This window comes from Setaria italica, chromosome III (assembly GCF_000263155.2).
Source record: "Setaria italica strain Yugu1 chromosome III, Setaria_italica_v2.0, whole genome shotgun sequence".
Lineage (NCBI taxonomy): Eukaryota > Viridiplantae > Streptophyta > Magnoliopsida > Poales > Poaceae > Setaria > Setaria italica.
Window position 1 is genome coordinate 6,790,319 of NC_028452.1, and position 24,530 is coordinate 6,814,848.

Below are 24,530 nucleotides of genomic sequence, written 5' to 3' on the forward strand. Positions count from 1 at the left end.
CTCTTATAGGTTAAGGTTCCCTGTGTAAGGGTGGGATAGAAATTCGAGAATTTTCTCGATCCACGTGAGAGACCTTCTTCTTTCACTAACGCTCGTAGGCCGAGTTTTATGATGAGAGAAGAGAAGCAGCCTGCAAACTTCCAACTAGCTGATCGATTAATAGTGTAGCATATATCAACATCAAACTATTATACGAGTGGGCTTTGTAGTTGATGTGGCGCTAGCATAAAACCAGCGGGAGGCTAAATTATTAATCATGCTCTTATTAGTACGGTGACAATCCATGTGAGTGTAGATCCAAGGGATGCCGCCAAAGATAGTTCGAGATGGTGGCATGGAGGAACGAGGAAAGAGTGAGATGTTTAAGAGTGAAACTGTGAAAGGTAAGACACAGTGAAAGAAGATGTGGGAAGTAGAAGATGATCATATGAGGTTCTGGCCGTTTGAGGGTCATATCTCATATGACGAGTGACATATCTTGATTGATTAAAAAAAATGATTTCGGCCGTCTAACAATATTGTACCTCTTATTATGATGTGTTATTCGATCGACATCAATCAGACAACCAATGACTAATGTCCACATATATACGAATTCAGTGGCTCAAATTAATGTTCCTCTCAAAATCCCAAATCCTAATGGAATGGACTAAAAGTAAATCTTGCCCTAATGTTTAGGTACCACGAGAACTCAAAACTATGAATCGCTCTGCTATCTAAAGCAGCATTCCCTCGCAAAAGTTTAGGCTAATATATTGAGGAACTAGAAGCCTACAATATTTTTTGACCGAGATTAGTAGGGAAAACTAGAAACATAGGCGTGGCTTTCTTGATCTATTTGAGCCCCTTGTCAAGCTCTCGGACTTGCAATAAATCTTGGGCAGCTCCAATATCACAAAGTAGTCTTGGAACAAATTCAAAGTCTGAGTAAACACACATCATGCTTTTGAAATGCACGTACCATACAAATTCATATGGACAGAAATGTGGAGATTGGAATGATGATAATTTGATAATATAATTTCATAATTTACAGGTGGTGCATAATTTCAGCTATTAGCAACTGGCTCATAATTATAGATTCATTTTGAAAATACATCATGTCATGTGCTGCAAGTTTTCAGGAGCTGAGGTGTGCTTGGGTAACTGCGTTAACAAGGTCAAGCATGCTGGAAAATAGAGTATTATTATAATACTTTTGTGGAAACAGAATTGGTAGAGAAAATGAGTAGTGAGTGCATCTGCTATTTACGACAGCATGGGAGTCAGCTCATTACATTTCGTCGATCCATCGATTTAGTGTGACGACCGATCCCAAATCTTTCAAGTTAATCTTAATCCGAGTCCCTAATCCCCCTGTCTCAGTTTCCCCGAAGTTTAAGTGCTCAACCTCCAGCCCCAGTTCCGACCCTGCCGACCCCAACCCAACCCACCGGTTCCTTCTAAGTCTCCCCAGTGTCTCCTTTCAATCTGAGCAGTGGGCCAACCGAGACTGACCGGTGGACCGCAAAATCTTTACCCCAGATCTCCCGAGACAGACGCACTCGAGTAGCATGCCCGTTTCAGAGCTTCTCCGCCACGTGGCTCGTTTTCTCCGACCCCCGCCGCTCCGCCCCGTCGCCGGCCGCGACCGGATGGATTCCCGCGCCCTCTTCCCCAATCGCAGTGGAAGCCCTCTGCAACCCTTTCTGCAGCGCCTCGCAGCTCGCGCCCATCATCACCTCGCCGGACCCCCGGCTGCAAGGCCCGAGGCCTCCCGGTTTTTCCGCCGCCCCTCCACAGTCGCGCCGTCCCGGACTGCGCTACGCGACGATTCCTCCGTCACCAATCCCGACCCCGGCCGCGACAGTTCCTTTCCCGCCTTGTCAGAGCTGCGCCCCGACAGTCTGTTGCTTCGCGCTCGCCCGCGCGACCGTAGCCCGCCTGTCTTCTCACCTGTGCGCCCTCGCTTCTAGCGCCGTTCCCCTGGTCACATCCATCAGATCCGCCGCACGACGACACCCGCCTCCGCCAAATCTCAACCACCGGCAAAACCGCGCCTGCGCCGCCCTGTCTCTGGTGCCCAATGACCGACGGTGTCGTCCCCGAAGTCCTGTTCCACCGCCCTCGTTGCTCAATCGTCGCCATGGTAGCGCACTCCATTGTTTCCTTCCCGGTCTTCGTGCTGCTCCAGCTCTCTCTCTTCCCGCGCAGCTATAAAAGGGAATGCCAGAGTCCCACCGGAGTCCCCTTCGCCATCGCTGCCCTCCCGCCTTGTTCCCCTACTTCGTGCTCAAAGCGCTACCGCCCAAGTCCCTGAGGAACTCTCCTCTCCGCTCAACACCGTTTTCCCCAATCCACCCAGCCGCTTGCTCCTCCGCGCTGTGCTAGAGCTTGCTTGTGGTCCACAAGAAGCACCGCCGCCGCCGGAGCGCCGCCGGGCATCGCCGTTGCCCAAGTCCTAGTGCTTCCATCCTTCCGTCCAAGTCTGCTCCTTCCCGACCCTAAGCTTCACCTGTAAACCGAAGGTAAGCTGCCGACCCCTTTTCCGCCTCGCCCGACCCTGTTTGTCCGTCCGACCCTTTTCCGCCTCGTCCGACCCCTTCTGTCCGCCCGACCCCTTCTCCGTCTCGCCCGACCCTGTCTGTTTCGCCGACCCTTTCTCCGCCTCGCCCGAGGGCTCGGCTGTGTCCTTTTCTTTGACCCGAGGGTATATGTATAAAAATCAGGGACTTCTCTGCGCCAAGTCTGAGGACCCCCAGCACAGCTATCCCTCTAGCCTAAGGGTCAGATCATAAGTCTCTTTCCATCCGATCCTTTTACCTTGCTCTCCACCAACTCCAGTGAACTTCCCCACCTTTTCTGTAGCCTTGCTACCGGTGTCCGAGCTAAAACTTGCAAGTGTTACTGTTGAAATAACCGTCTAAGTGCTAAAGCTAACCCCCTGCATTGCATTCGTGTAGAGTTACATCTCGCCGATGACGTCTACGAGTTGTACCCGGCGCCAGAAGACGAAGCTATAGCCGAGCTCCCGCTTCCAGAAGCCGAAGCCGCCCCAGCAGTTCCTCGCTTGAAGGCAAGCCCCGAAGCATGAACCCAGTTTTTCCCAAACTTGCGCATGCCTTCTTCATCTTGTTTGTGCATTTACGTATAGGAGTTGTTTGCAACCATAGATGCATGACTTAGATTTCTTGATCTGAACACTAGTCTGTCGGATTCGAGTAGTGGCAATGCTTAAAATAGGACTCGGTAAAAGTCAAGTGATCTCCTGTCACTCGCGAGTTATAGGAGTTGGTTGTTTCTCTTCTGTTACAACTATAAGGACGATGGACGGGGCAGGGTTTTGGTTAACTCTTTGGTGGTCGGCTGATCGCCCCGTCTGTCTATGGAACTTGCTAAGGCTCAGTGGTGGTGTTCGTGATCAAGTGTTTGATAGTACTAACCTCATACTCAGTATGGGATGAGGAAGCCTAGTACCGGATTGAACCTAGACGTGAGCGGTCGCCCCATTGTCCTTGGAACGGAGTTTCCCCTGCGGCCGCACGTGGTGGCAAGCGTGGTCACAGAACGGCAGAGGCCGGGTCTGTGGAACATTGCACCAAAGGAAATGGGCCCGACACGGGTTAGGGAATTGATGGGGAAGGCCGACACAGGAAGCGACCCTCGGTGGTGCGCGGATGTCGTGAGGTTAGGTTCACCATGCATGGTTAAAGAACTCGAATCGATTCGTCTGCCTCTCACAGTTTGAGACTGCTTGATCGCTATGCTACCCTGAGTAATAATGAAATCTGATGATGATGACATGGTCTTGATGATGTTTATATACCCTTTGGTTGGTTCTATGTTTGCTTAGAGTAAGTTTCTAACTTAGACCGGATAATGAACTTGGAATATGAGCTAAAACCTTGAAAATAAGGATCCACATAGTGCTTTTGGCAAACAAACCCCTCAGCCAAAGAGCCTTGCATGTCTAGGAGTGGTGGAGTAAGTTTACTCCATGTCGGTTAAGTCTTGTTGAGCTTAGTAGCTCAGCCTTGTTGTGGCTTTTCTTTTTCAGGTGAAGTCGCTGCTCCCGAGTCTTCTTCTGTTGGCACTTGGCTGCCCCAACTCCCTCCGGGTTGGACGGTCGAGTGGGATCTCTCCTCGGACGGCGAGGAGAGGGATCACTGACGTCTTTGCTGGCCTCACCAAGGACGTCCGACCCCTGCGTTTAGCTTCCGCTCTTTTACCTTCTGTTGTTTTCCTTTGAACCTTGCTAAAACTCTGATTTTTACTAAGTGTGTAACAACTTGTAATCTACTGCTGGACCTGTTGTATTCTCTGGAACCGTTCACCTTCGTGTGGGTTTTGCTAAACTCGATCCTGTTAAAGTGGTTAAATCGGATGAAATCCGACGGCATCTCGAGTTAGCATGATTAAGGCCGAGTATCGTATGTTAGGCGACTTAACGGTGCCTTAATTAGGCTAATCCGAGGTGGATCCGCCACATTTAGTTTGATCAATCAAGTTGTTTACCAATTTCACTATACTTCAGCTTTTTCTTCACAATTGACTTGACAACTCAATCTCCTTTGTGCTTCAAATTGTTGTTTCTTGGAAGGAGATCAGCTCACAAAAGTAGTAGTTTTAAACTGATTGTTTAACTGGCAAAAGAATTGATAGAAAAAAAATGAGTAAATGAGTGCATGACCCATTTTAGTTTGGTCGGGCAAGCTGTTAACCATTTTGATTATCAACAGTTTCTCATGATAGAGGTAGGATAACTTTTTTTTTCTGGGATAATTTTTGTTTGCTCCCACAATGACCACCATGAGACAGCAACTTGCATCTCCTAGACAGAATAGCTTCTCAGTTGATGGTGTCCGTTTTTTCAGCTAACGGAGACTCATTTATATATTGAACGTGGAGGCCGTTATTTTTTACCACGGACTGTTCATACCCTTACATCAGAGAAATCATGCTGATTACATGAAAGAGTGGTATGAGGAGACAGGAAAGGAAGAATTGTTCCTGGTGAAGAGGAGCTCGTCGATCGCCGCGATTGTTCATCCAGGGGACGACTTGGCCATCGTGCAGGGGCTCACGCCGCGGGCCTGCGGACGCTCCTGCGCTCGTGGCCACATCTCAGGGCCCGACACGGAGAAGTGGCAACAGCGTTGCTGGTTAGATAGATGGATGTAGAGGCGCGGCCACATCTCGTGCATGCCGTCGACAGACGCCGGGCTAACCGGAGCACGCAGGGGATGCGAACGGCCATTTTTTTTATATAATTTTGAATCTGCTAAATGTTACTCAGGTGCTCTAACCACTAAACTAATTTTCCTTCGCTATTCCAACCCACGATTTCATTTCATTCATACTGCACATTAACCTTTAAGGTTCCAACTTTGAAATTTTCGAGCTCCTATACATTATTCTCACATTCTCTATTGAAGCTAGCTATTTTTATTTTTGAGGGAGTTCAAGCTAGTTATTAGGAGGCACTCCACCCTCTTCTTCTTCCTCCGCCACCTGCAGCATCTTCATCACCGATGCGTCCACGCTGATCGCCTGCTTCTCCCTGATCTCCAGGTACTCCCGCCACGTCACGCCTCGGAACGCAGCCTTCGTCCCCGGCGGCACGGCGGCCGCGAGCGGCGCCACCTTCATGTCGGCCGGCGGGCCGAGGAAGTAGGGCACGGAGATCCGGTCGCGCTCCCGGTTGACGACGGCGCGGTGGAGCGCGCTGCGGAAGCGGCCGTTGGTGAGCACCTGGAAGAGGTCGCCGAGCACGACCACCAGCGCGCCCGGCGGCGCCGGCACCGTCACCCACCGGTCGGGCTGCCGGCGGAGCAGCTGCAGCCCCGGCACGGGGCTCTGCAAGATGATCGTGATGAAGCCCGAGTCCGTGTGCGCCGCCATCCCGATCGCGCGCTCCGGCTGCGGACACCTGGGGTACCTGCAGCCCGTGCACGGACACACTGACATCGTCAGAGCCGGAGCACGTACGTACGACAAGAAAAAGGTTGGTCATAGAGGTTTTGACGTACATGTTAAGGTGCGTCGTCGCCGTCAAGGTCTCGCGAATCTCCCGCTCCGTCTCGCCGGCGGCGATCTGGGCGTCGGTGAGCCCGAGCGCCCCGAAGAGCATGTCGAGCAGCCTGACGCCGAGAGCCCTCATCTCCGCGTGGTGCTCCTCCATCACGTCGCTGGTCGCGTGCGGTCAACGCGGGCCCACACGTCAGCAAGCGTACGCGGAGCGTGACATCGCAATGCAGAAAGCACGTGACGTACCAGAAGCGGAGGTAGTCGTCGCCGGCGTCGGGCCAGACGCGGCGGAACTCGGCGCGGACGGCGGCCGCCGGGAACGTGTACCCCTCGGACCACATGTGATTGGAGAAGTTGAGCCGGGGCGCCCTACCGTAGCCGTTGAACTCCCCAGGGCGGCGCCCCGCGCGGGCCTTCTCCGCCGCCGGGAGCGCGAACAGGCGCGCGACCTGCTCCTCCACGCGCGCCGCCACTCCCGCGGCCACGCCGTGGCCGACGAGCAGGAACGCGCCCCACTCCTCGGCGGCGCGCCCCGCCGCCGCCCGCGCCACGTCCGGGTCGCCGCCCAGGTCCACCACCGGCACCGCGTCACCCCCCGCCGCCGCCTTCACCGTCGGGTGGTCGTCGATCCCCGGCCACGCGTGCGTCTCCGGCACGCGCTCCGCGGACCGGAGTTCGAAGCAGGGAGTGGCGGCGGCGGCGGCCGGCGAGGTCGTCATCGGCGACAGCATGGTCGGCGGCGCGCGCGGCTTGTTGCAATGCGAGAACTGGATCGATCGGCACGAAGGTTGTCGCACCAACACTACTGTAGCAATATGCCAGAGAGTGTTCGATTATCCACTCCGAGCAAAGCAACACTTGTGCAAGGCAAGCGTGCAGCACGCTCGTGGCATGCAAGAGAGACAAAAACGGGTGACACTTTTGTTTGGGGCGCTGGCTGGCTGGTTTCAGTTTCAAACTTTAATTTGTGATGAGAAGCAGTTTCAGCTTTTTGATGAAAACCAGGGAGTGGTCAAGTGAGTGCACGAAAAGAGGTGAAGAGCGTGGCGTGGAGTGTTGGGTTTCTCCTCCTTAGCCTTTTCTTTGATAAATTAATCCATTTTACCGTCAGATCGTCCAATGTGCGAAACCAGAAATCTTATCCACCTCTTCTCGCTTCCAGTCATATTCTCAACGTGAAAAACTAGAAATAAAATTTTCGTGCAGTTTTCGAAAAACTAGAAGCTCAAAAAACTAAGTCTATATGAAAAATTGTAAAGCTCAATTTTGAGTTTTTCATAGTTTTTTTACTTAGAAAGCTAAACTCATCTTTTAAAAGTTAATGTTGATTTTTCAGAAAAAAAAATCCTAGAAAAACCTTAAAACTATAACTCACAGTTTATCGGTGCAATAGGACCGATGCATAAACTTGGCAACACAGCATCACCTTGGTGCTTTGGCCGAGAATAAGATGTATTTGGCAGAGCTCCATCTGATTCTGATTTTTCATAGGAGCTGATTCTCTAAGAGAAGTGATTTCCTTTGATTCTGTAGCATAAACTCTTAAAATTAGGATGGAGAATTACTTCACAAAATCAGGAGAATCTACTTTTTTTCAGCTCCAAACCTCTTAATTCTTTTCAAATAATCACAGTGAATCACTTCTCTCTAAAAAACTATTTGGCAGGACTCCTACTGGATTCAGCAGAGAATCACTTCTGGGAGTTCTGCCAAACGCACCCTGAGATGGAACGGCATGGGCTTAATGTTTGTGCTGACTAAAATAACATAGGGCTTTCGGCCCAATAAAACAGTACAAAATGACAACTCAAACAAAAGATGAATCACAAATTGAATGTGTCACAGACATTGAAAAAGTGAGTGATTGGTGGCAAAAGAAAACGAGAGAAAGATTTTGGCCGAGCGATGTTTCCTTTGTTTTACTAAATCGAAACTACTAATAATAGCATTCCGTGTGGGCCAGAATGAGATAAGTTAATGTGCTCGTCTCTATGGGCTAGCCCAAGAGCCTCTTTTTCTGTGGGCCAGAGAAGGAATTCATATGGAACATGATGTCATTTGAGAGAAATTTCTTAAAACCTTTTCCACGGTAGAAAAATATATTTTCAAGAAATTGACTCATGAATGAAGGTCTCATGGAACGATTTGATGCGTAAGAATTTCGAGGGAATATCAACATAATATATTCTATCTAAACAAAAAACTTGCCTTTACCATTCTCTTCATGTGATTTTTCCCGCATCCGATCAGAACCCATGTTATTTTTTTCTCCTTATTGTGGTTTCATCCTAAAAGAAGGCCCAAATATAGCTAAATATGTATCTTTCTGACTTAGAAGACTGCGGCAATTTCATTTTGATACAGGGGGATCACAATGATGCATTCATCTTTTTTTTTTGTGGATACAAATATACAATGATGCATTCGTCTGACCAAGATACAACAGATTTACAGTATTTTACAACACATTTTCAACACAAATATGCAGAGACACCAACACTACATACAGACAGTAATACGTTTTTAACATACTTGCACAAGTACAGCATTTTATTGAGAGCCATGGCCCATATATGGGACAGCGCTGAATGTCCCGCTTGGCCACATCTCCATGATGGATGTCCTCGAGCTGGACTAGCAGCAGCAGCAGATGGTCTCGAGGCAGCACTCGCAGGTCTCGTAGCAACAGAAGCAGCAGCACGCAGCGAACAGGCTGAAAACAAGAACAAGCCCCCGTTGTGATTGTGATAGAAAATCAATATGTAACCAGAATTAATTACCGAAGAACTTATTCACAGTTTGATTCAGGATTTAAAGCATTAGCTCTACTGAAACTGAAACACTTAACAACCGTTTTTCATATTTCATTTGAGAGGATAATGTGGCCCAATAGAAGTGGTGTGAAGAGGACAACATCACATCTAGGTGTACGCATTATCACATGAAAATGACCAGCAACCACCAAATTGCCATTTCCCATCTGACCACTTGAGCCAAATGCACTACAGTGTTGGGGCAGCTTGCACGGTGGATCTCTCTACCATCCATTTGTAACCTAGTAGGGACCTTGACAATGATAGCCGATGGACCCTTTTTCTGTTCAGTGCATGATCATGATAGGCTAGGCCAGATGCTCACAGAAAAAAAGGATTAATCGACCTGTCGAATAAAGACTTTGAAGAAGAGGAAAGCTAGCATCTCATGATCGGAAAGAAGCATAGAACCTAATTGGAGTCAGATATTTTTGTTTTAAGAATCACATAAAGAGAATTCGATGAACTGAGCTAAGTTCCTCCCTAGCTTTGAAAGAAGTTTTGAAGAGATCTTTGTTAACAGAACAGTCCTTCCACACCAGGTTTTTGTAAGGGTCGCACAGTTTCACTACTGTAGTACTCCCCGTTCATCTGAGAAATCAGCTGTCCCAGACTCCCAGTTGCGTGTAGTCCTGCACCGGATCTGTGTCTTTGTAAGGGATGTCTTAATGTTTTGCTCAATCCTCAAACCATACATGTTTCTCTTTTGAAAAACTTAACTAGCTTCTCAGGCAGATACCTAAGCTATGCAGAGTATAAGGTGTAAACTACATACAACTTCCTAGTTTGATCTTCCGAGATGTATTCTTGTGCAGGGTAGGCTGCTCTTGTGACATAGAGATATTGTTTATAATATTCAGATAAACTAATTGCAATTGGTTGAATCCACTTACTTTTGAATTATTTCTCCCATGTTGTTTATCAACTAACACGAGGAAAGGACCATAATTCTGAAAATTTACTCTGGTGACCTTGTAAATCCTTATGACAAGGTTCTTCCTATTTTAAAAACGAGTCAAGACAACTTCAAGAGTTCCATGGGGTTTCATCATGGATATCATGGCAATTGTGTTAACAAAAGCAGAAAAGAAAACATAGAGAGATGGTATGCATAATCGAGAACAACAGAAATGAAGGTCACCAATTACCATGCATATAGGCAGCCCTTCTCCTCATGCCGCTTCTGAACATGATCGTAGTAGGACATGTCCTGAGCACTTGGAGGGTTGTACATCTTGTTTTCTATATGGAGCTCGCTGTTCAAGTATCTCCAGAATGCAAGGAGTAAAGGAAAGGGGCTCTGAACAAAGCAGGGAGCTGTATGGAGGGTCTGTTAGTCATGTGTGGATATGAAGCCTTCTTTATAGGCATTTCCAACTTGCAATGTGTCGGCAGCTCCAGGCACCTTTCCAGTGCCCTGTATGATAAGGAAAACTTAAAACCACAAAACCAGTATTGTGCTAATCTCTTATAGTAATCAAATTGCCTTTGTTATTTCTATAAGAAAAAAAATTACATACGATTTGTGATTGTTTGTAGAATATCAAAAGTACCACTGATATTTTATCTACTGTAAGCACTATACTTATGTCGGGATTCAGAATTTCAGTCTTTTATATGCTTGTAATTTACCTTGTTTAGGATTGCAAATACTTGAATTCAAGTAGTAACTAGTAATCCTAGAATTCCAAATCAAACCCTGTAGGAATAATTACATCAGTTGATAGCCAGACAGGTCACATCGGAATTTGATGGAGATAAATCAATTATGATGCAAGGAGAAACAGCTTTTTCCTCAGGATTATCCATCTGGCTCATAGCTTGATGGAAAATGATTCTATGAATTATTTTTTTGGAAGTTAGGCCCCACTCGCATTCACGGATAGATGGTTACATGAGGGGACCATGCTTGTTATCTGGTCCAATTGTCATCATTTACAAGTGCCACATCCATTGATCCGCAATCACAAAAGAGGGAGAAAACTCGTGCTGATTAAGAAGGGGAACGATCTGCTTCAGTACACGTCTTCTGGAAAAGTTCATGAATCTTAAACCAAAGAGTTTATATTATTGGTGACAGGGTGAGCTAATCAGTATGAACCTGGAATTACATCAAGAGTTTTTTTTTATTTTTCATGAAAAAACAAGTGGGAAGTGGAAAGGCCGTAATTTGAGCATTAATGTTTTCTTAGACTAGTTTGGTAGGCCCCAAATCTAGTATGGCAAAATCCAGGTCTGCCATTCACCATGGCGATTCCTTTTATCTTTGTTTAATGTACTGTATATAGAAATAACATAGCAATTGCCTAGCATAAGAAGCCGGGGGCATTGGGGCAAAGCACTGAAAATATCAATTAGACAGAGGAGTTCATGTCATGAATTGACTGGATTTACAATGCCACAAACATCTATGAACTATTGTACCCAAATCCAGATTTCTGATGCATTTCAGATTTTGCCTTGCTAAGTAGAAACAGAGATGATGCAGTTGAGTTTGAGTCCTATGAACTTACCTCATTGCATGGTCTTCCATCAACTGTAACATTTACGTAGATCCATCAGAATCCAAGATATAAAGAAGACATCCACATCAACATGCCATTAGCTATTCAGATCCACCCGAAAATTTCCAAGGAAATAAATCACTTTCTCACCGCTCCAGTCAAGTAGAACTGGACATTATCTTGAGACAGACAGATATGTCCATAACTTGAGAGTACACCAAAGAATCAAGTATCGTTGTCAAACCAGCAACTATTAATTACAGACTTTGGCACAAGGCGCTTACAAAGGCAACAAAATTCCTTGTGCAACACCAAACACCCATAGCTAGCTAACAATCAAGCATAATGAAATACATCTGAACCCATGATTAATCATGTCATAGTGGGAGCCACCAGAGGAGCAGATGTAGGAGGAACTGCAAAGCCAATGTCTCCGGTTACTGGATGAAATGCAGCATTCCTCTCTAGGTGCTCCCATACAAGCCTTCTTCGTTCCTCAGATGCAGCTCGCTTCTTTTCCTCCTCTTGGAAATTGGTCTGACAAGCTAGCAGCAATCTCTCATCCATTTCGAAGAACATTTTCCTCACATTCATTGTTACATTTAGAACCGACTGATTCCAGTGCCAACGAGCATTCCTTTCCAGAGCAGGATATATTATTGGCAGGATAACTTGGCGGTTTTGGGAAATCAGGTCAAACAAATGTTCATTATTCCACAGGAATAAGGCCCTTTCAGCAACCTGTTACAGACAAAGAAAGAACATTTTTAAGTATATTGTTGCATAGTGCTTAAAGATGTCATGCTGTACAAAGCACACCATGCACATGGAAAGGACTTCTCCATGGATGGCTAGCAGAGAAACAAAATTGTGTGCGTAGATCAAACTTTCTGGGAATTTGATTTGGGATTATTTGCATTTGTTTGTGTACCCAGTATCTTGTAGCAACATACAGCATGGATTTTCTCATGAACAAAATAGAAAAATCCATTTCCTATAAACAATCTTAACCTGCACTTCCAGGCCAGAAAAATTATAAAGGAAAAAGGCCCTGAAATGCTCATCTTACATGTTAGATCATAATATCTTTCCTTCTCATAAAAGTTCTCTTGATCACTCTAGCGCACAGGAAGAAAATTATCCTGCAGGTCCAAAATATATATATATATATATATATATATATATATATATATATATATATATATATGTTGTATTCCAATATGGGTTCAAACTGCTATGATGCTATCATGTACCCTTTTTCTTTGCAAGTTAAGCGCTAGTGCTTTTTTTAGTACTGTATCTTACTGCAGCCAAATGGTAGAAATTCAAAACAAAATAACAAGTTTAGTATAAAGTGGGGCGGACATAATTTAGGCTCATGGATTAAAATGACAATGAGTTTTCCTTACCACAGTGTCATGCTTCATTAATTCTAAAGAGCTAATTCAAGCACAGCCATGTGACCTTTTTGTTTCTTGATAAGATACTTCCATTGTCCATACTCACACATGGAAATGGGGGGAAAATATGAGGCAAAATTTTGTTTAAATCTAACTGCGAATGTATTTCTAGACTTCCACACAAAAAAATATGGGCATGTGACAACCCCTTAGCAACTAGTTTCTTATAACTATTAAGGTATCCGTAGTCTTCGAGAGAAAAAACAGATGGACATGCGACAAACCCTTTAGCTATGTGTGTTCTACCTAAGGCTAGCACTTGTGGCCATACTTGTCAACACGATACATTAAATAAACTTATACAAACGATAAGCAGTTTTTCAAATCAATTCAAAGAAGATTCACCTGAAAATGAGAGCTATTCAGGCATTGCGCAATCCTGCGAAACAAGGGAACCACACACTTCTGGAAGTCAGCCGTTTCTGTCAACTCCAGCACCTCCTCCAACTCACCCAAGAACATCATCTCCTTCTGACTGTTCGTCACCGGCCAGTACTTCAGGAGGCCTCTGATAACAGTCCCTGTGAGCTTCGGTTCCTTCTCAATAAACTGTGTAATGCAGTATGTCAACTGTGGCAAATACACTCCAACTGTCTTCGGCTTGTGAAGTGGAATCAACGCCTTCCACAGAAACAACTTATGCTCCTCCTTCAGAGGCTTTGCAAAACCACTAATCACGCTCCCAAACACCTCCAACAGCTCAGCAATCCCATTGTGATGATCCGTCTCAAACACAAACCTATAAAAGATGTTGCTCACCGCCTTGCGGATAAATGGTCGATTGCCCATGAACTTTCCATATATCCTATGCAAAACCGTCTTCAAGCATTCCCTCTCCCTAGGGTCATCAGAATCGAACAGGTCCAGAAGCCTAGAGATGAATGAATTGTCCATGTACTTCCTAGCAACCTTCACATCGACAACAGGCGACATCACAAACCGGAGCAACAGCTCATACACGACCTGCAGGTGGTACCAGGAGGGGTCAAAGAATGGCTCGTCCTCATCAGTGGCGCCGCAGGAGCGGAGCTTGGGCGGGAAGACCCTGAAGAGGTTGATGGCGAACATTCGGACGCAGGCCGAGATCATCGCCTCCGTGAGGGGCTCCTCGGCCGCGGAGACGCAGTCGACGAGGGACAAGAGCACCAGCCGCTTCCTCTCCAACTCCGGCGAATCCCTCCCCCGCTCGGCGGCGAAGTCGAACACCACGCAGCAGACGTTGAGCTTGCGGAGGAACACGTCCTCCCTGGTCTCCGCCCCAGGCGCCGCGGCGACGGCTGACGCCTGCGGCGGAGGCGACGCTCTCAGCTCCGCTTCAGCCCCATTGGCTACACGCGACGGCGGGAACTTCTGCGGCGGCGAGCCGCTGCCGGATTTGGGAGACTTCCGCGAGATCTTGCCAAGAAACTGCTTCCACATGGCGGCGGCGGCAGCAGAGCGCGGGCGCCCACTGCTTGCATCAAAGACCCGTTTCAACACTCCATGGCCAAGCCACGGACAACAACCGACCACCCACTACCGACCCCAAGAAACTGAGCTGCGAATCTTGGACGGCAAAGAACCGTGCAGCGGTCGGACAGCGGAGCGGAAGCGTCAGAAGAGGATCCCGCGGAAGCTAGACAGGCTCAGATCCGGAGGCGAGGCGCGGCGGCCGCCATGGATGGGATCTCGGGGAGAAGAGGGGGCAGAAAGCGCAGAGCTTTTGGAGTTTTGGGCCGATTCGCAGTGGGGAGCTCGAGCTTACAGCTTGGGTGTCGGGCGGGCGTACGGAAGACGAAGAGGGTGGCTCCATGCATCTCAGCCGTCGGTTTAGATGGAGCGTGATGTGTCGACCGTTGGAATGCGGTCCGAGGTTACTATGGCTTTACGAGCTTTTGATGACAATACTGACGGTAGAAACAGTTTCTTTTGATCCTTTAAATTTGAGATCTTACGGGGAAATTGCAAGGCCACACTGGTGAGGCATATATTTATAGTAATACTAACGTTGAACCAACATAACCAAGAATCTACCAGATTCAAAGTGTAATTAATAGTAAGAGTCTACAGTATTATCTGAATTATGAATAGGCTATTACTTGGAACCAGATCTTTTAATCGAACCATGCCTTGGAGCATAGCGTGTCATAGAAACAATATCATTGAATTAGCCATCGAACTAAAACAATGTTAAAATATAAAGAAAAAGATCAAAGTTATATGAAATATAAAGACATAACTTGGGATCGTGAACTGAGCGTAGTTCAGCTGGTAAGATTTCTTATGGTGGAACCTGCCTACCCAAGTTTGAATCCTCGACTCAGCATCAGTGTTTGCATTTTTCTAAATTTATTCCATGATTTAACCAGTGCTATTCTTTCAGTGGTAGGTGACATGCCCATTAATAACGAGATGCCAGTGGTGACTTCGTCAATTTTAAGAATTTGCTCATAGGAATAGAGTTCCGTGCGTGTGTTCGTAGGGGTGATATGCGTGCGTGTATGTGAAAGTCTACGTCTGTACCGTGTGATTCGTAAAAAAATGGAGAAAGATACTTAAAACCTACTTTTTGACACAAATCTACTCGTGTTATGTTCAAATATTTAAACTCTATTTGCATTAAAAGTTTGAGATAGTTGACTTCAGAATTAAAAGGGTTGTTATCACATTGGGGGAAAATGGAAAATTATGAATTTCGGCACCTCTCACGAGCACGGTTCCACATGTTAGCTTCGGCGCTTCTAACAAGTCATGAGCTTATTGGAAGTCGAATAAGCCCCCCTCTAAATTAGGTGGTGAGTTAGGGGTTGTTTGGTTACCAGAGCTAAACTTTAGCCTCTATCACATCGAATGTTTAGATACTAATTAGAAGTATTAAATATAGACTATTTACAAAACCCATTGCACAGATGGAGGCTAAACGACGAGACGAATCTATTAAACCTAATTAGTTCATGATTTAACAATGTGCAGCTACCGTAACCATTTGCTAATGATGGATTAATTAAACTTAATAGATTCATCTCGCCGTTTTGCCTCCATCTGTGTAATTAGTTTTATAATTAACTCATATTTAGTCCTACTAATTAGCCTCCGAATATTCGATATGACATGGACTAAACTTTAGCTCTAGGATTCAAACACCCCCTTAATCACATGAATGAGCCAAATTGCTCACGCAAGTTAAGCATCATAAATCTTTAACTTCATCTTAATGAATGATAAGTCGTTACCCTTTTCTTGTTTAAAAATAAAAAGGAGAAAAAAAAGAGAGAGGAGACGTTAGCCCCTACTGCACTTAGCTAAAACGACAGTGCATCAAAAGTTTACCAAAACGACAGTGCATCGTGGCCAAACGCAGACATGGCTACTACACATAGGTCCTAGCCACACTTGACTACTTGAGGGGTCACTTGTTTGGTTACCATGGACTAAAGTTTAGTCCACCTATTTTAGCCACTTTTAGTTCCTAAAGTGCCAAACAGGTGAACTAAAGTGTTTAGTCCTCTAGTCCAAATGGGGTGGACTAAAGGGCCTTGGGGACACCCCTATCCCTCGTTACTTCCTGTCCCACCTGTCCCGCACCCTACCCCTCCCCGCCACTAGTTGCTCTCTTCCTCCAGAAGTGCCGCCGCTCACTCCCCTCCCCGCTTCAGTCGCTCCCGCCGCTCGCTCCCCTTCCCGCTCTCGCCACCGCCCCGCTCCGGCCGCCGCCACCGCCAACAGTCCTCCCCACGCCGGATTCACTGCCCCCGCTCCTCCCCACGCCGCTGCACCCGGTTCTCCCCACCATCGCATCCACCATGGACCAGTACCGGGACTTCTTCTCTCAGGTGGGTTCTTCATCCACGGCTACCCGCAGCTTCCATGCTTCCCCGGACGCTAGCGACGAAGATGACTTCGGCCCCTTCACCCCGTCGGCGGCCTCTACCCTCTCCGCTCCCGGGATGCGCATGGAGCACCTCGACCTCAATTCCCAAGCCGACGGCTTCCCCAACCTTGGCTCCTACTAGGAGTACCTCCAGGCGGATGATGATGCTGGCGACCAAGGGCTACCTCCCATTGCCCCTGGAGGCAGAGCGGGAGGTCGTGGAGGTCACCGCTCGAGGTCCACGAACACTAGAGCGAGATCCAGAGCAGAGTAGGAGGCTGTGGGGGAGCTGTGTCTACCCGCGGAGGCAGAGGGGGAAGCCGTGGGGTATCGATGATACACCACGGAGGCCGTGGATCCTCTGTTGCCGGCCACACATTCATTCCTCCAGAGCAACTTGGCGCCATCGAGGACGAAGAAGACGATGGCTCTGAAGCCCATTCCCAGTCGGTAAGATCCAAGCTCCTCAGTCTGTAAGTCCTGGTAGCGGAATTCCTGTGAATTTGTGATATCAATTTCCAGTAGCTCATATCCTGGTAGCTGATGTCCAGTGAATTTGTAGCTTATTGGTAGGTCATGCCAATTGGTAGCTCATGTCAATTTGTAGCTTATTTTCTTGTGATGCCCTTATTTGTAGCTGATAATATTTTCTATAATAGAATCAATATGACAAGGCCAATTGATCCAAGGAAAACACACATATTTTCTGTGATCTAGTGGTTGAACAAATAAGGGCATGATATTGCTTGAATGGTACAATATCAGGTAGAGGTTATAATGTTATGCGATAAGGTTTTTACATAAGGACTGGCCTCAAGCATTCTACCAAACAAATGAGGAACAGATGGACACAATGCAAGACTCTATACACATTCTCGGTTATGCTTAATAACCATACTGCTTTAGGCCGAAGAGCTGATGGAACAATCATAGCATTAGCATCATTCTGGAAAAGAGAGACAGAGGTAACTTATCACATCGGCATCAACCTTATTATCACATCTTTCAACCTTGTTATCACAATGTCTTCATGTTTATTATATAACTCATCATTGTTTGTCTGTTTGTGTTTTCAGAAAAAACCTGAATATAAGAAGTTTCAGTATGGAGTACCTACTTACGTCGAGCAACTAGCTGAGATGTTTCATGGGATTACAGTAGATGGATCAACCTCTTGCATCCCTGGTCAAGCAGCTCATGACTCAGAAGGAGTATATGGTGATGAGGAAAGTGAAGATGCAGATGGAGAAGGCTTTCTGAGCAGCCCAATGAGTATTAGCAGCCGCAAGAGGGCAAGTAGCAGTATAGATACAGCCACAAGTCCACCCAGGAAAAACAAAAGTCCAATGTTGAAGATGTTTCAGGGGCTCGTTACAGAGTTGCAAATTGCCAGAAATAAGGAAGAAGAAGCACTAACTTTCCATGATGTGTGTTGAACTTTTCATATGCTAAGAACCTTCTGAAATGTTTATTGAATTTTTCATGTGCTACTGCTACTGATTACTGCTACTGCTACTGAACCTTTGGTTGTGGAACTTTTCATGTGCTAATGCTATTGATTACTGCTACTGCTACTGATTGTTGGTTACGGTGTTGAACTTTTCATGTGCTAATGGTTACTATGTTGAACTTTTCATGTGTTGATGGTTTCTTCCTACTGCTACTTTTCATGTGCTACTGCTTATGAACCTTGCTGCTACTGCTACTGATTGCTGCTGCTGCTGATGGTTTCTTGCTGCTGATTGCAGGGGTCTGATGATGATCAGGAAGTAGAAGAATATATCTTGAAGTGTCAGAAAAAGAGGAGAAGAATTGCTACTGTGGCTAATGCCATTATCGGTATATACCACTTTGACACGTACATGAACAAATCAAAGTACAAAGTAGCAATAAAAAATGGGTACGAATGGGTCATGAAAACACTAGCAAATAAGACCTTTTGCTTCAACATGTTTAGGATGAGTCGGTGTGTATTTGAGAAGCTTCATAGTTTGCTAGTTGAGTCATATGGATTGAAGTCCATAAGGAGGATGTCATCTATGGAGGCTTTAGGGTTGTTTTTATGGATATGTGGTGCCCCTCAGTCTGTTAGACAAGCTGAAGATCGTTTCACTAGGTCACTGGAGATAGTATGTAGGAAGTTTGATAAAGTACTGCATAGTGTGAGCAAGCTTGCAGCTGATGTCATTAGGCCAGTAGACCCTAAATTTAGGAGTGTGCATCCTAGGTTGCAATCTTCTCGCTTCTCTCCGTTCTTTGACAATTTCATCGGAGCAATAGACGGGACACATGTCCCTGTTGTAGTACCAACTAGTAAGGTAGTACAACATACGGGAAGGCATGGATATACAAGTCAGAATGTGATGGTCATATGTGACTTTGATATGAGATTTACTTTTGTTGTGGTGGGATGGCCTGGATCAGTTCAGATACTAGGGTGTTCAAAGATGCAATTGAGAAGTATGGAGACAAGTTTCCACATCCACCTCAAGGTATTGACGTGTTCTATGAGTTCTATGTTACCTTTTGTTTCATTATTGCAACATAAATTTTTTTTGAATGTGTAGGCAAGTTCTATGTTGTCGACTCAAGGTACCCAAACCAATCGGGTTATCTTGCACCGTACAATGGTACAAAGTATCATCTCCCGGAGTATCGACAAGGCCCAATGCCAAGAGGTAAAAAAAAGTAATTTAATTATGCACATTCTTCACTTCGTAATGTCATTCGACGGTCTTTTGGAGTTTTGAAGATGAAGTGAAGGATTTTGTTAGATCTACCAAGTTATCCGATGCCAAAGCAAAGTCAAATAATTATTGCATGCATGGCACTTCATAATTTCATTCGAGAGAGTTTTTTGGGATGCAGACTTTGATTTGGTTGATAATGATGAAAACTATGTTCCATTCTCTGAAGCATCATCTTCTTAAGGAAATATATCAAATACACGTCACAGGGACGAAGATCAAACCCATGAATCGATTCCGTGATTGGATAGCTAATGGTTTGTTAGGTAACAGATGTGATGGTTTCAAATATATGGATAATTTATAACAAATTTTTATTATGTGCCATGCGCACAAAGCAAGCCAGCAGCGTGGCACAATAGGGGTAGCAAGCGCATGCCAGAACAGGAGGGTAGCAGGCGCACGCATGAACAGGAGGTCTAGGGGGAAAAACATTTTTGTTCAACAACATTAATGGACTTTAGTCCATGAAACCAAACAGGGTAGGAACTAAAATTTAGTCTTCCATAGACTAAGGGGGTGTTTGGGAGACAGGGGCTAAACTTTAGCTCTTGTCACATCGGATGTTTGGACACTAATTAGAAGTATTAAATATAGAATAATTATAAAACTAATTGCACAACTCCTAAGCTAAATCGCGAGACGAATCTATTAAGCCTAATTAGTCCATGTTTGACAATGTAGGGCTACATTAACCATTCGCTAATGATGGATTAATTAGGCTTAATAGATTCGTCTCGCGATTTAGCCTAGGGGTTCTGCTATTAGTTTTGTAATTAGCTCATGTTTCCGAACATCCGATGTGACAGGGCTAAAGTTTAGCCTCCTTGAGCCTTAATAGATTAATTCGTGAGACGAATCTATTAAGCCTAATTAGGCTATGATTTGACAATGTGGTGCTATAGTAACCATTTGTTAATGATGGATTAATTAGGCTTAATAGATTTATCTCGCGAATTAGCCTAGGGGTTCTGCATCCGACTGGCTCAACTTTAGCGCCGGTATCAAATCAGACCCTAAAGGAAGAAAAAAAAAACACCCACTAAACTTATCGGCAAAGGGAAACGTGAATTGCAGTTGGTCCAGACACTGCCGAACCCCTCCATTTAACAAAGCGGCGACAGCCAATTCAGAAGAGCAGACAGCTCACGCACAAAACGGAAAAGAGGAGGGAGAAAAGGAAAGGAATGAGCCGGGCCCTCCATCCATGCCGTGGCCCAACAACCATCATCGATCCGTCCCGCCGTGTGCCCCGGCGTCAAAAGCCGAACAAATATCTATCTGGGCTCTCCACGAACAGGTAACCTGCTGTTTTTTCTTATACGAGTTTTTTCGAGAACGTGTTTTTTTCTTGACCGAGTATCAGGAGTGGAATTTGTTTCAGGGCACGGGTTGTTTCTTCGTGCATCCACTTGTGTAGGGAAAGTAAAGGGGAGAGAAGAATTTCTCGCTTTGATGAATCTTCAGATATGTTTTGTTAAAGTCCAGAACGGATTCATGGATGTGAACACTAGATCATAGATGTGAGAGAGATGATTCATGGATGTCACTACTATGTCAGCGACAAAGGATCAGCGGTACGGCGGGCTTGGTGCTCACGACACGTATGCTTCACGCAGAAGCGATAACGAAGCACACGCTACACCGGCATCATTCGATGCGAGGCGACGTATAGCAACCCACCAGCAACTGCACTTAGTTGAGCAACCACTTCAAGGTACAGTTTATTATGTACCTTCCTTTCAACTCGACGGAAATTAAAGATTTAAAGTAAAAAAAACAAGTCGAAATAAGAAAGAAAGAACAGGAGACAGACAATACCGTATTGTACCACTCAATAAACACAATTCGGAGCAAAACCGTTACACAACCTGAAGAGTTCTAGCGTTTACCATAACAGGGGCCTTTACCTGCATCGCACATCACAAAATCTGGTAAACTAGCGCGGAAGACGGAAAGAACAGGGGCTCTGACATGGTCTTATTCATCATATGACAAAACTATAGGTGTATTTCAAAGGCATAAACATCTTTTCGTCTATATGTATGTAGGCACCAATTGTAACTGGTGATGATGCTACAGGCTACAAACTTTCTCTGAACTCGTGCTGGAACCAAAACCCAAAGTGGCAAAGTAGAAGTCGACGGCTGTACACGTTTCTCTCCGTCACACACGAGACCAACCCCAGCAAGCAGTCCGTAGAAAAGGAGTGCGGATGTGCCTCATTCAGCAGCTCTTGGCGCTGCAAAGGGAAATGAGAATTAGACTCGTCCTGACAAAACTGAGCTGTGACTGAAGCTCTGCAAAACAAGGTTCAGAAGATGATAGCACGTACCCAAGTTAACCACCTCGGAGCTTTTCATCAGACGAAGGCGTTGGCAGGTTTCCACAAACATTCTGTAGTGAGACATTAGAGAGGTCAGAATCATCTTGGGAGACTAGGAGTCAATTTTCGAGAGAAGATTTTGCTAAAACAGGATGAAGAGAGCATATATCTTTTGAGTTGTCTCAATGTTTGTGTGATGCTCTGGTTTGTTGAAACCTATCTAAAAATGTAAAGGAGAAGGTATCAACTAATCTAGGTTTGTGCCGTGCCCCAACACCCTAGAAAGGAATCCGATCTCCTACAGACCTAGGCAAGTAATAATCGTAGTGGGAATCTAAGTTTGTCAAAAAGATATTATGGAAAGTAAAAGGGAAAAAACAAATAAATTTATCAGTATTATTAACCTTAACAAAACAAGCAAGCATTACAACCTCATCCAGAGCAGCTTATTGTAATCAACTTGAAAGGAGAAGTAACAATTTATTCAGGTCTGCGGTATGCTCCAACTCCCTAGTCAGGAATGATATCTCCTACAGACCTTTGGATGTAATATCTAGCAGGAATCTAATGTTTGTCAAAAAGATATTATGAAAAGTGATAGAAATGGTTGAGCACAAACAAACAAGGCCACCAAAATTAGCCCTAACCCAAAAGGCTGTGCCAAAAACAGGCAAGCACTGCAACCTCATCCAAAGCATCTTTAACCAACTTGATTCTTTTTATATCTATGCACATGCTTATCTAATTGTGGTGAGACAAATACATCAAAGCTGTTCAGCCAGTCAGTTAGATAAGAAATAGAAAGCGAAAGTTTGTTGAGCCTACTAATATAAGAAAAACACATGATGAAAAAAAAGGACCACCAAGGGAACTCCTATGATTGAGCCACTGGCCACTAGATAGAAATTCCAAAGGGAGCGCATTAACCCCAAATGTTAACTGGCACGGATAATTTCCCATTATCTGTCACCCTTTAGAAAGTTAATCAAATTGAGTTAACCAGCATATACTTGAAGCTCTCAGCAAATAAGGGACAACAGAGTGCTCTTAGAACACAACTTACGAACTAACAGTGATTACATTTTCTAGCTCGTATTAAAACTGTTTCCACCACCATTAGGTTCTCAGAGGTCAGAGAAATGAAATAGCTGAGTGCAATCATGCGGAAATGGAATAGACTATCCAGGCCTTATGGTGCTGCAAATAATTTTTCATCTAAAATATTTATCATGTCAGATCTGAAAAGATATATCTCGAGAAGCTCCAAGATTCACAAAGCAAATAAAATTCCGAGTCAAAGAATGAACTCTACAGTTTATGAATCCAGGACCAACAAATACAAGTCAGATCCAGCAAACAAACCAATTGATATATGTAGCGGTGGAAAACAATGGGCCATACCATGACTCCCTGGCCACACATGGAAAATATTGCCCACAAATCCAATTAAGGGATTGATCTTAGTGCCCCTAGCTGCATGCTATCTTCCACCGACCAGATTGATCATTGACTGAACTCAAATTAACCAGTTCCCCTCCCAAACGGCCAAACCTCAAATTAATGCCTTAAAGGCAGCACAAACTTGAGATTTCTACTTTCTAGACCTCACACACTTGATTACACTTTTATAGTTTTATCCAACAGCAAGACAATCCATGGACCTAATTATGACTCGCCTAGGTGAATTTGAACAGTATGATTTCTTTGTTCTTAACAAACACGAGTCGCCGCGGAGAAAGTAATAACGAGGAAGGAGCTAAAACTGACCTCCAGGGGACGTCTCCGACGAGCATCCAATCGCCATCCTTGTCCTCATACGTGGGCACGTACTCCACGCCGCTCACGGCATCGATGAGCTCCATCTCCTCGTTCGCCCCCCTGCCTGCTCACATCCACAATCACCCAGTCAGCCATCCATCAGGCTCTATCAAATGATCGCGCAACAAGGAAAAAGCAGGGCACAGAAGCAGCAAGCTGAGGCGGTGCACTCACGGACGGTGAAGTGGGCGGTGAACATGTCCTGGAGCGCGGCGAGCAGCTGCTCGTAGCCCGCGTACGCCTCGAGGTCGACCTTGCGCTGGTACGGCGCGCCGGCGACGGCCACCTTGACGAACTTGCCCCTGGGGAGCGCGTTCCGCCGGTTCCGGCTCACCGGTGGCCACCCCACCACCCGCGCCCTGCACGAAGCACGAACGAACGGACCAATCAGTCAGAGTCAGACCCAAATCGACACGGAATCAATCCCCACGAGGCGGGGAGAGCATACTTGGGGGAGGGCGGGGCGTCGGAGGCGCGCGGGGAGCGGGCGGCGGGGTCGGAGGTGGAGGCGGCGCGCTTGCGGTCGGGGTCGGAGCCCGGAAGGCGGAGCGTGAGCGCGGTGTCCTCGAAGTCGAGCCCCGAGGAGGCCGCGGACGAGGACTCCGTGGAGCTCCGTGCCGGCTCCTCCGACATCGCGGCGGGCCTGTGGTCTGCGGATTGGCTCCGGTCGCGGCTGGCGGCGGCTCCTCTCTCCGTCGTCGATGAGGCGGGGCGGTGAGCCGGGAGAGCAGCAGGCGGGGGAGGCGGAGGAGGTGGTTAATAGGCGGGTGCAGTCACCGGTCGACCGGTCGTCGGGGTTTAATCCGTGGGCGACGGCCAGTTGAGCCTCGACACGTGGCGCCACGGCTAGGGATAGAGGTTCTAGACAGTGGGCCCGGCTTCTTCTCGCGGGTGGTGGCAGTGAGTCAATGACTGGTTAGCCATGGTATTTGGGACAAAACGCGAGGTCGTATGCGCGAAAACACCCGGCCCCACCGTGGGGCCAGCCACGCAGGCGGTGGTCTAG

At 46.2% G+C, this 24,530-nt stretch overlaps 3 protein-coding genes across 3 annotated transcripts; all 3 read right to left on the reverse strand.

Annotated features, from left to right (window-relative positions):
* Positions 1 to 5,321: 5,321 nt before the first annotated feature.
* On the reverse strand, positions 5,322 to 6,725 carry LOC101752969 (gibberellin 3-beta-dioxygenase 2-3). Its single transcript, XM_004963456.2, has 3 exons — positions 6,253 to 6,725; positions 6,009 to 6,167; positions 5,322 to 5,917 (listed from the first exon to the last, which is right to left on the reverse strand). Exons 1-3 carry the CDS (start codon positions 6,723 to 6,725, stop codon positions 5,446 to 5,448), a joined length of 1,104 nt encoding a protein of 367 aa, XP_004963513.1. The 3' UTR covers positions 5,322 to 5,445.
* A 1,629-nt stretch (positions 6,726 to 8,354) lies between these two features.
* Positions 8,355 to 14,539, reverse strand: LOC101761989 (serine/threonine protein phosphatase 2A 57 kDa regulatory subunit B' kappa isoform). Its single transcript, XM_004960775.4, has 4 exons — positions 13,129 to 14,539; positions 11,333 to 12,064; positions 9,968 to 10,236; positions 8,355 to 8,719 (listed from the first exon to the last, which is right to left on the reverse strand). The coding sequence occupies exons 1-2, from the start codon at positions 14,200 to 14,202 to the stop codon at positions 11,696 to 11,698; spliced, it is 1,443 nt and encodes a 480-aa protein (XP_004960832.1). The 5' UTR covers positions 14,203 to 14,539; the 3' UTR covers positions 8,355 to 8,719; positions 9,968 to 10,236; positions 11,333 to 11,695.
* A 6,647-nt stretch (positions 14,540 to 21,186) lies between these two features.
* Positions 21,187 to 24,299, reverse strand: LOC101762804 (auxin-responsive protein IAA1). The gene is made up of 5 exons (XM_004960778.4): positions 23,973 to 24,299; positions 23,699 to 23,883; positions 23,474 to 23,588; positions 21,716 to 21,777; positions 21,187 to 21,622 (listed from the first exon to the last, which is right to left on the reverse strand). The coding sequence occupies exons 1-5, from the start codon at positions 24,155 to 24,157 to the stop codon at positions 21,603 to 21,605; spliced, it is 567 nt and encodes a 188-aa protein (XP_004960835.1). The 5' UTR covers positions 24,158 to 24,299; the 3' UTR covers positions 21,187 to 21,602.
* Between the last annotated feature and the right edge of the window lie 231 nt (positions 24,300 to 24,530).

Bases quoted from the DNA above. Each gene is read 5' to 3' on its own strand.
- LOC101761989 (XM_004960775.4), bottom strand. From the start codon at position 14,202: ATGTGGAAGCAGTTTCTTGGCAAGATCTCGCGGAAGTCTCCCAAATCC. The intron at 12,065-13,128 runs GTGAATCTTCTT...TGTCTGTAACAG, and splicing joins TGAATAGCTCTCATTTTCAG to GTTGCTGAAAGGGCCTTATT.
- LOC101752969 (XM_004963456.2), bottom strand. From the start codon at position 6,725: ATGACGACCTCGCCGGCCGCCGCCGCCGCCACTCCCTGCTTCGAACTC. The intron at 6,168-6,252 runs GTACGTCACGTG...GCACGCGACCAG, and splicing joins GACGACTACCTCCGCTTCTG to CGACGTGATGGAGGAGCACC. The intron at 5,918-6,008 runs GTACGTCAAAAC...CACGGGCTGCAG, and splicing joins GCGACGACGCACCTTAACAT to GTACCCCAGGTGTCCGCAGC.
- LOC101762804 (XM_004960778.4), bottom strand. From the start codon at position 24,157: ATGTCGGAGGAGCCGGCACGGAGCTCCACGGAGTCCTCGTCCGCGGCC. The intron at 23,589-23,698 runs GTGAGTGCACCG...GGATGTGAGCAG, and splicing joins CACCGCCCACTTCACCGTCC to GCAGGGGGGCGAACGAGGAG. The intron at 21,778-23,473 runs GTCAGTTTTAGC...GTCTCACTACAG, and splicing joins GTCGGAGACGTCCCCTGGAG to AATGTTTGTGGAAACCTGCC.